This window comes from Lampris incognitus, chromosome 14 (assembly GCF_029633865.1).
Source record: "Lampris incognitus isolate fLamInc1 chromosome 14, fLamInc1.hap2, whole genome shotgun sequence".
NCBI lineage: Eukaryota > Metazoa > Chordata > Actinopteri > Lampriformes > Lampridae > Lampris > Lampris incognitus.
The window spans coordinates 46,716,763-46,726,849 of NC_079224.1; the positions used below are offsets into that span (position 1 = coordinate 46,716,763).

The window sequence follows — 10,087 nt, forward strand, 5'->3', positions numbered from 1 at the left end:
TTTGCCCGAGCTACATAGGCATATGTATAGTCGGGTGGAAAAGCTTCATATAAGGGAAGGAAACTGTTTTGTTTCAGCAATGTTTTACATAAACCAATCATACCGAAACTATGCTCAAGAACCAGATCGTTTATTTATAAGGCTTTGGTACACAGTGATCTGATACTTATGAAACCAAAGTTAAGCATCGTGTGGAAGTGATCAGTAGTAGGCAGGACTTTAGATCTACCAATAGGTGAAATACTGTCTGAACCTGTCAGCAGCAGTAATAATAGGGGATTGGTCATCAGCCCTGTCACTCTGAACAAGCCCCGCCTTTGAATCTACCACTTAGTGTTGGAGCTAAAACAAGGTTCCACAGTGAGACACAGGAAGTCCTCTCTGGTCACTGGAGCTCATAGTTACTGAACAGAAGAGCTATGAGCTTCCTGCTCATCTCACTGCTGTTGGCTGCTATGTGCTTTGGTAGGACACAACTCTTGGTTTGCTTGTTATTAATCTGAACTTTGTCTTGTTGATTCTTTTTCTCGCACTGACACCGTCTGTTGTTGTCCCACAGAATGCAGAGCTCAAAAAGACAACGTGCTCCAACCCAAAGGAGGTGTGACTGTTAGTGAGGGAGAGACAGTAACACTGGACTGTCACTATAACACCAGTGGATCAAGTCCATATCTTTACTGGTACAGACAGGCTGCAGACGACAAGCCCACATTCATTCTGAGCCGCTTTACTTTTGGATCAGGGGACACAGCGGACGGGTTCAAGGAGAGATTTGAGTCCATCCTGGATTCCAGCTCAAGATCAGTTCCTCTGAAGATCCAGAGTCTGCAGCTGTCTGACTCTGCTGTGTACTACTGTGCTCTGAGGCCCACAGTGACAGGAAACTGTAAGACGTACTACAAAAACCTTTGGAGTGTCTATCAAGAATCCAGAGACAACACAATGTTAACCCACGTCCACTAGAGGGCAGTATTCACATTTTAATCTCATCGACTCCTCGTTGAAGCAGAAAACATCAAATTTCTTAATGAAGTTGTGAAAACGGTGATTGTCAAATAAGTTGAAGTAAATGAATACTGAATAAATAGTTAACTACTTATTGAATTGAATGAGGTGTATCAAAATTAATGATACTATTATATGATAGCAAACAACAACTAACAGTTATGAAGAAAGAACATATTCATGTGTTCCAAGTCAGAATGAGGTGAATTTCTCCTTTTAACAAACTTGGTAACTGTGTGTTAAAATATCATATACATGTTAGTGAAGATTCAATTGTACTGGGAATAAAACAGGTTTAATAATAAAACATTATATACTGTACCATCTAACCCTAAATAAACCATCTGAAGTGCACCATCACACCATCCCATCCTACCAGCATGGAAACCTGTCCAGGTCCAGGATTGGGACTCTGGCTTCATCTGTGGCTCCTCCCCTTGACTACAGAGGAAGCTGCAGGCAGAGAGCTGTTTATTCCAACCTGTAAAGATCTGACCCATCACAGCTCATCAGAGACACCACTACTTTCACATCACAACATTCATCCATTAGATTTTCTCTGAACAACCACGATGACGCTCATCACAATTTTACTGTTCTCAGCTCTTGTCAGTATGCAAACACTTCCATAATAAATCAGGGAGCTATGTGTTTTCTTCATGTGTTTTTTAACGTTATTTCTTCATGGTGTTTTTGTGAATGTAATCAGTCTGGTGTCTGGTAGGTGACACCTATGAAGACGCCTCACTGCCACCAGTTCTGAGCTGTTTTCAGTGGAGGGTCACAGTGTTATTCTCCCCTGTAATTATACACTTCAAACTGATAATATTCAGTGGTACCAACAGAAAGCTGGATCTATTCCCACTTTCCTTCTCCTGGTCACAGACACAGCAGTACCTTCTGTAGTCGAAGCAACACCTCCTCATCCTCGACTTGCTGTTAGACTGAATGAAAGGAGAAACCGAGTAGAAGTGGAGATGTCCTCTGCTGCAGTGACGGACTCTGCTCTGTACTACTGTGCTGAGGCCCACAGTGACAGGAGACCCAGAGTCACTGTAATAAAACAGCACATCACCAGAGACTCCAAACACAACAACTCACATATGTATTTGGTTATACTGCCACCTGCTGGACTCTCCTGAACGACGACAGCATTTCCTGATGTTTTCAGGATACTGATTTAAGACAAGAGGAGGAGCAAAGTTCCCCCTCAGTGCTTATGACTGAATTTTTACTTTGAATCTTTAAAAGGAGATTCATTCCTGTCCAGCTTCCTCTCACCTTCTACTCTTCCTCAAGTTAGCTTTGGTGATGCTCTCTTCTGTTATTTTATTGTGTGCCATATGGGGTAAGATATCCTGTCATATTTTTCTCAAAACCTAAGGTCACGTTTGATCTGATTATTTTTTTTTCTTATTGTTTTAAACAACAATAAACAACAAATATACAAGCATGTTGCAAAATTTGACATGCTGAACCAAAATGTCTCTGACATACTGATGATTGTCACTTGTCTTTGAGTTTGTGTATGGTCTGGGTAGATTGGAACACTGAACTGTCCTTCTGCAATAGATAAAGTTGTCTGAATCTGAATCTGAATCTGAATGAAAATGCTTGAATTCTGTGTTTCACCTTTTTCTTCCAGCTCAGAGTTCTGCAGACACCATCAGACCAGATAAGAATACTGAAGATGTAACTGAGGGTGATGAGGTTAAACTCTCCTGTAGATACAACAGTTCTAGGGTTGACACCTTGTTATGGTACCGCCAGTATCCTGGATCAGCTCCACAGTTTCTCACAATGGACTCCTCAGGATACAAAACCAACGCAATATCAGGAGTGAACATCCAGCATGACAAAGAAGAGAAGCGAGTGGATTTAGAGATGTCCTCTGCTGCAGTGACAGACTCTGCTGTGTACTACTGTGCTGTGAGGCCCACAGTGACAGGAAACCCAGAGTCACTGTACACAAACCTGACAGTGTCTGACAGAACATTTACACTCTTCAGCTCAAGGCCAAGCTGAAGTTCAACATTGTTGTCATGTGTATTTAAATACAATGAAATTCGTGTGCTTTGTGCTCTCTCTGTCTTAACACAAAGGACACAAGGACACCCCCCCAAACCCCCCCCCCACAATACAGACCTACATAGACTATGTACACAGAATTCATACATTATATACACAATATACAGTACACAATAACAAAAGAGTGTAAGGTGCATATGGGTGCGCCAACTGTTCAGCAACTTCACTGCCTGTGGAAAGAAACGATTACTGAGACGGGTGGTGTGTGATTTGATGCTTTTACATGGAAGGAGTGAGAACAGAACATTAGTGGTGTGGTTGGTGTCCTTAATGATTTTTGGGCTTTCGTTTTGCAGCTAGTGGTGTGAATATTATCAAGTTGTGGTAGTTCCCTGCCAATGATATTTGCTGCTGTTGTTTCAGTCCTTTGCAGCAGTCTGCAGTCCTGAGCAGTCAGGTTACCAAACCACACTGTGGTACAGCCTGTGAATATGCACTCCGTGGTATTGAGATAAAAGTTAATAAGAGTTTATATATTCATACCAAATGTGTGCCAATGTGACGCCTCCAAAAAGATGGTCTCTGCTGTGCCTTCTTGAGGATGCAATTGGTGTTGACAGACCATGTGCTTGTGTCAGTGATGTGTAAACTGAGAACTCTAAAACTGTCCACAATTTCAACATATTATCCATTGATGGAAATAGGAACGTGATTTCCTTCAGTCTTTCTAAAGGCAACAATGATTTATTTTGTCTTACTGACATTGAGAGAGAGAGGTCGTTATCATGGCTCCATATGGTTAAATCTTCCACTTCCCTCCTATAGGCCGTCTCATCACTGTCACTTATTACTCCAATCACTGTGGTGTCATCTGTGAATTCAGTGACGCTGTTGTTGTCATATTTGGCTACACAGTCGTGTGTAAACAGACTGTACATTAGGGGGCCTAGACATCAGCCCTGAGGTGTGCCAGTCTTAAGAACTAATGTGGATGATTATGTTTTACCTATTCTCACAGTCTTGGACGGGCCTCTCAGGAAATCAAATGACCAATTACAGATAGAGTTGCCCAGACCAAGACCTCTGAGTTTCAACACCAGTTTGGATGGTACAAATGGTATTGAAAGCAGAGCTGTAATCAATAACTTTGTCTACAACTTATGGAGATGGTTTCACATAAACCCTTCATGTAACAATTGTTACATTACATGAACATTTGACTGGTTGACTACAAATCTTTAAGATTAGCTCTGAAGTTGGTTGGAGTTTGGTTTGATAACTCATGTCTTAGTTTGTTTCTGTCCAGATAATCCAGACATTTGCAAAAGGCAGCATTTTTCTTATAAAAATTTCACAACAACTTTATACACAGTGTTGACTGTACATTTTTTTAAATGTCCATGTTATTTACAAAATATTGCACTTAGTTCACATCCACTCAAGTAAAAACAGACAACCAAACAACCCAATTCATGACGTCAAAAGATAGGTAGACAAATGTTTGATGCAACTGTAGAAGTTGAATATTAAGACGTGTTCATTGTTTTAAAGGGCAATTCCCCTCAACAGGAATATGATCTAAAATGTGTTGTACTGTCTGAACCTGTCAGCAAGCCCCTCCTTCAAATCTACCACTTAGTGTTGGAGCTAAAACAAGGTTCCACAGTGAGACACAGGAAGTCCTCTCTGGTCACTGGAGCTCATAGTTACTGAACAGAAGAGCTATGAGCTTCCTGCTCATCTCACTGCTGTTGGCTGCTATGTGCTTTGGTAGGACACAACTCTTTGTTTGCTTGTTATTAATCTGAACTTTGTCTTGTTGATTCTTTTCCTCACACTGACACCGTCTGTTGCTGTCCCACAGAATGCAGAGCTCAAAAAGACAACGTGCTCCAACCCAAAGGAGATGTGACTGCTAGTAAGGGAGAGACAGTAACACTGGACTGTCACTATAACACCAGTGGATCAAGTCCATCTCTTTACTGGTACAGACAGGCTGCAGATGACAAGCCCACATTCATTCTGAGCCGCTTTACTGTTGGATCAGGGACCACAGTGGACGGGTTCAAGGAGAGATTTGATTCCAACCTGGATTCCAGCTCAAGATCAGTTCCTCTGAAGATCCAGAGTCTGCAGCTGTCTGACTCTGCTGTGTACTACTGTGCTCTGAGGCACACAGTGACAGGAAACTGCAAGACGTACTACAAAAACCTTTAGTGTCTATCAAGAATCCAGAGACAACGCAACGATAAACCAGATCCACTAGAGGGCAGTATTCACATTTTAAAGTCTTTGATTCCTTTCTGAAGAAAAACACATTGGACAGTTTGACAAGCCAGCTTCCTACACCTGCTGATCTTTCCAATGTGTCAATACAACATTCAAAAACAGTTTATTCTGCATTGAAACGTTAAACTGTCTTGATAAAGAAAAGTATTAATGTCTTCTGTAGATTCATTTAACAAATTCTGCATTGTATTCTAGTCTTAGAAGAAAAATAACTTGATGGAAGTCAGAGCTTGGTGGTTACTTGATGGAAGCGAGACTGCTTGACTAATCCATGGGACAAGTAGCAGTGTCTATGGTGACAGGTGAGTGGTGGTGTTTAGTCATGCTTATTTAACAGGTATTCTTTCAAGACTCATTATTTTAGCACCCTGTCTTACTTTTGAACACGCATACAAAACATCATGTTCCCTGGTCGTCACTATAAATCGTTTACCACTGTGATGAGAGTCATGACTGAGCTGGACTGGTGCATTTTCTGCAAGGCAAATGCTTTGTTCCTGATTCATTTGGCTGCCCTGGAGGAGTTGTGTCGAGAAGGAAGGGAGAGGCGGGGAACACACTCTTCTGTCGAGCTGTCAGGTTGCTTGAAAGACGAAGCGATGACAGCAAGTAGGAGAAGAACAAGCGTGCTCCTGCTGTGAAAGCACAGAGGCCTGGCTGCAATGGAAGGAGCTGGGGAGTCAAGACAAATGACATTTCTCCCAAAACTAATCGACTTTTCCCTCTCCCTCCCCCCCCCCCCCCTCTCTCTCTCTCCGCTTCTTCATCTGTGGATTGGGTACACAGAGTTTATAGCATATCGATAACATCCAGCAAAAACATGACTTTATCAATGACATTAGCACACTAAACAGATAATATATGATGCATATCAATAGAAGGTTGATTCTGCAACTGTATGACTGTATTATGAGAGATATACATTATTGATTTAAATGAACGGCACCTAATGTAAAATATCAGATAGAAGCATATTATGCTTAATCAGAAGCATATTCTGCATATGCGACTCGTGGCTGGGGGGGGGGGGGCAGCAGGGGGCCCAGGAATAGTATTGGGGTGGCCGTGGCCACCCCTGGCCGACCCTTGGGGGCGCCATTGTGCTAATTCTGTCCCCCCGTTGTTATTTCTTCGGAAAATATTACTGATGGCCGTTGTCTGTTTAAATAGAGGCACTTGATAAGGAGGACCTTTCTTTCCACAGTTTTTGTCTCTGTCATGGTTGGTGAGACTTATTGACTTTGGGTCATGTTCAGAAACCATTTAATAATTATAATGACTAATCTTATTCTATGTCGTCCTGTTTAGATCAACACATTTATCATTTGTTATAATGTAAGAATCCCCTTATATATATATATATATATATATAATATTTTAGTAAAGAGAACAAAGAGGTGAAGGGTCCATCATGACATTAATTTTTAAATCTCCACCACCACAACACTACACAGACCAAGACAAGGGGAGGAGTTAGAGAACTGAATGTTAAAGACTTCATGTTGGAACTGAAGAGCAGCTGAGTTCTTTTCACTTGGTGATTCAATACACTTCAGTCACAATGTTACTCCATTTAATCTGGCTGATGATATCTACCTTTCATTCTGGTAAATATGAGATGGAAGAACATACGTCCTATTATTATCCATAAGGTGTTTCCATGAACTATTGTGTTTGTAAAAATCCATGTGTCTATCTAGGGTTCTCTGAGGATTCAGTTACACCATTTCATGATAGAATTCTGGCTTTGGAAGGAGACAGGGTCACTCTCTCCTGCAACTACTCTGTCTCTACAAACAACCTCTACTGGTATCGACAGTACTCCAGCTCACCTCCACAGCTTCTCATCATGGAATATTCAGAGAAAGTACCAGGGTTGACTCTTAAGCATGAGAGAGAAAGAAAAGCGTTTCATCTGGAGATGTCCTCTGCTGCAGTGACAGACTCTGCTGTGTACTACTGTGCTGTGAGGCCCACAGTGACAGGAAACCCAGAGTCACTGTACAAAAACCTGACAGTGTCTGACAGAACATTTACAAACTTCAGCTGCTTGTCATTTAACAGCAGATCAATCAAGTAGAGTTTTCATACCCACATAATGGAAATAATGTATCAGAGTTCATAACTGGACTAATGTTTTTGCACTTTGTGCAAATATAGTTATCTTTATATTTAAGTTTAATTAAATATAACTTCTTGTTCATTCAGTGGAACTGGATTAGTGTTTTCTTTCCCTCCTCTTTGTATTTTTTTACTATAACTGTGGATGAGATGTGGTCATGGCTTTGATGCATCTTCAGGACACCATCAGGATACTATTTGACAATGTTCATGATCAATGTTTCTCATTAACTTGATAGAGACGGTTGGACCTCCACCTTCCTATGACATTAGTTACATCACATGAATGACTGACTTCAAGCCTTTAACTTTAGTTTTCATGTTGGCTGGAGTCTGGTTTCAGGACTCATGTCTTTGTTTACTTGTTGTCATTTAGTCCATTCAGGTTCTTCATAGTGATGAAGAGTCATGTAGAGCTGAGTGGAATCACAGCTGAATCCTCAGAGATACACTGAGATGCTAAAAGTTCTTCAAATTATGAAAACAGATCAACAGTCTGAGGATGATTTTAGGTTTCAGCCATCTACAATTAAAATGATGAGGGAAAACAAACCTTTATTTCTTTCCAAATACTCCATCAACTTTGCTGTGATTCCATCAGTTTATTAGCACATCACACCCACACTCTTTAATGAAACAGGATGAATGTGCTTTTCCAAAATAATGATTTCCACATTTTTGTTTATTTTCAATATTCTTCATAACACAATGCAATTCTTCTTCAGGTTTCCTCCATAAAAGACAAACAACCAAACCACCACCATATTAAATGTGTTATTTATATGCAAAGATTCACCAAAATGGAATCACACAAATAATAATAACATAACACTTGTTCATTGTTTTAAAGACAATTCCCCTCAACAGGAATATGATGTAAAATGTGTTGTACAGTCTGAACCTGTCAGCAGCAGTAATAACAGGGGATTGGTCATCAGCCCTGTCACTCTGAACAAGTCCCCCCTTCAAATCTACCACTTAGTGTTGGAGCTAAAACCAGGTTCCACAGTGAGACACAGGAAGTCCTCTCTGGTCACTGGAGCTCATAGTTACTGAACAGAAGAGCTATGAGCTTCCTGCTCATCTCACTCCTGTTGGCTGCTATGTGCTTTGGTAGGACACAACTCTTTGTTTGCTTGTTATTAATCTGAACTTTGTCTTGTGGATTCTTTTCCTCACACTGACACCGTCTGTTGTTGTCCCACAGAATGCAGAGCTCAAAAAGACAACGTGCTCCAACCCAAAGGAGATGTGACTGTTAGTGAGGGAGAGACAGTAACACTGGACTGTCACTATAACACCAGTCAATCAAGTCCATATCTTTTCTGGTACAGACAGGCTGCAGACGACAAGCCCACATTCATTCTGAGCCGCTTTACTTTTGGATCAGGGAACACAGCGGACGGGTTCAAGGAGAGATTTGATTCCAGCCTGGATTCCAGCTCAAGATCAGTTCCTCTGAAGATCCAGAGTCTGCAGCTGTCTGACTCTGCTGTGTACTACTGTGCTCTGAGGCCCACAGTGACAGGAAACTGCAAGACGTACTACAAAAACCTTTGGAGTGTCTATCAAGAATCCAGAGAAAACGCAACGATAAACCAGATCCACTAGAGGGCAGTATTCACATTTTAATCTCATAGTCACCTTGTTGAAGAAAAACTCATTGGACAGGTTGACAAGCCAGCTTCCTACAACTGCTGATTTGTCCAGTGTCACTGCCAACACTACAATAACACATCTTCATCTGCACTCCAGCTTCCAAGATGAGCTGTGGTTAATTGTTCCCTACGTGTCAAATCTTAATGTTGTTAAACATTTTGTTATTATATAAATGATGCTTCTTAAATGAAATGAAGAAAATCAATATTGAACAATTAGTAAAATACAAATTTAATAGAATGCTATATTTAGATTAATGTTAATACATTGTGAAATAAGTTACAAATAAAACTTTCAAGGCAGCAAAAACTCCGTGCTGTCCAAATCTGGTTGAGGTTAAGTCCTCATTTTAACAAAATTTGTAATATGCGATTTTATTTTGCAATATTATATACGTGTTATTCAATATTTAATTGTTTTGGGAAGAAAACAGCTTTCAATCCAATACCGTCTCCCATATAATGATAGACAGAAAGAAAGAAAGAAAGAAAGAAAGAGAGAAAGGCACTTTATTTTGTCATTGTACAGGTTATAATGAATGTGTTATTTGCATGTAATCACCCTATTGTATAGGAGCAGTGGGCAGCTGCAACACCCGGGGACCAACTCCAATTCTTCTTTCCATTGCCTTGCTCAGGGGCAGAGACAGCAGTATTAACCCTAACATTTCTTTTTGATGGTGGGAGGAAACCAGAGCACCCATAGGAAACCCACACAGAACATGCAAACTCCACACAGAAACGACCTGGTACGGCCTGGGGTTCGAACCCAGGACCTTCTTGCTGTGAGGCACAGTGCTAAACACTGGGCCACTGTGCTGCCCCAAACCCACCCATATGAGATGAATGGAGTAAATGAAGGCAGCAGCAGCAGCAGAAGAGCCATGTGGACATGCAGTAAAACAGCTGCTAGTGGGTCTAGTGAAGAACAAAGAGGTTGGCTGGCATGTGAGGAGTAGTGAGGAGGTTGGTGTGAACAGTGGGTG

The 10,087-nt window shown here is 41.1% G+C and overlaps 1 gene segment (V, D, J or C); it reads left to right on the forward strand.

The window, feature by feature from the left end:
- Positions 1–8,537: 8,537 nt before the first annotated feature.
- LOC130123603 (T cell receptor alpha variable 38-2/delta variable 8-like) lies at positions 8,538–8,970 on the forward strand (the record flags this gene model as incomplete). The annotated part of the segment is given in 2 exon segments: positions 8,538–8,556; positions 8,651–8,970. Coding segments are annotated over 2 exon segments (339 nt in total), but the record flags the coding sequence as incomplete, so codon positions are not given.
- Between the last annotated feature and the right edge of the window lie 1,117 nt (positions 8,971–10,087).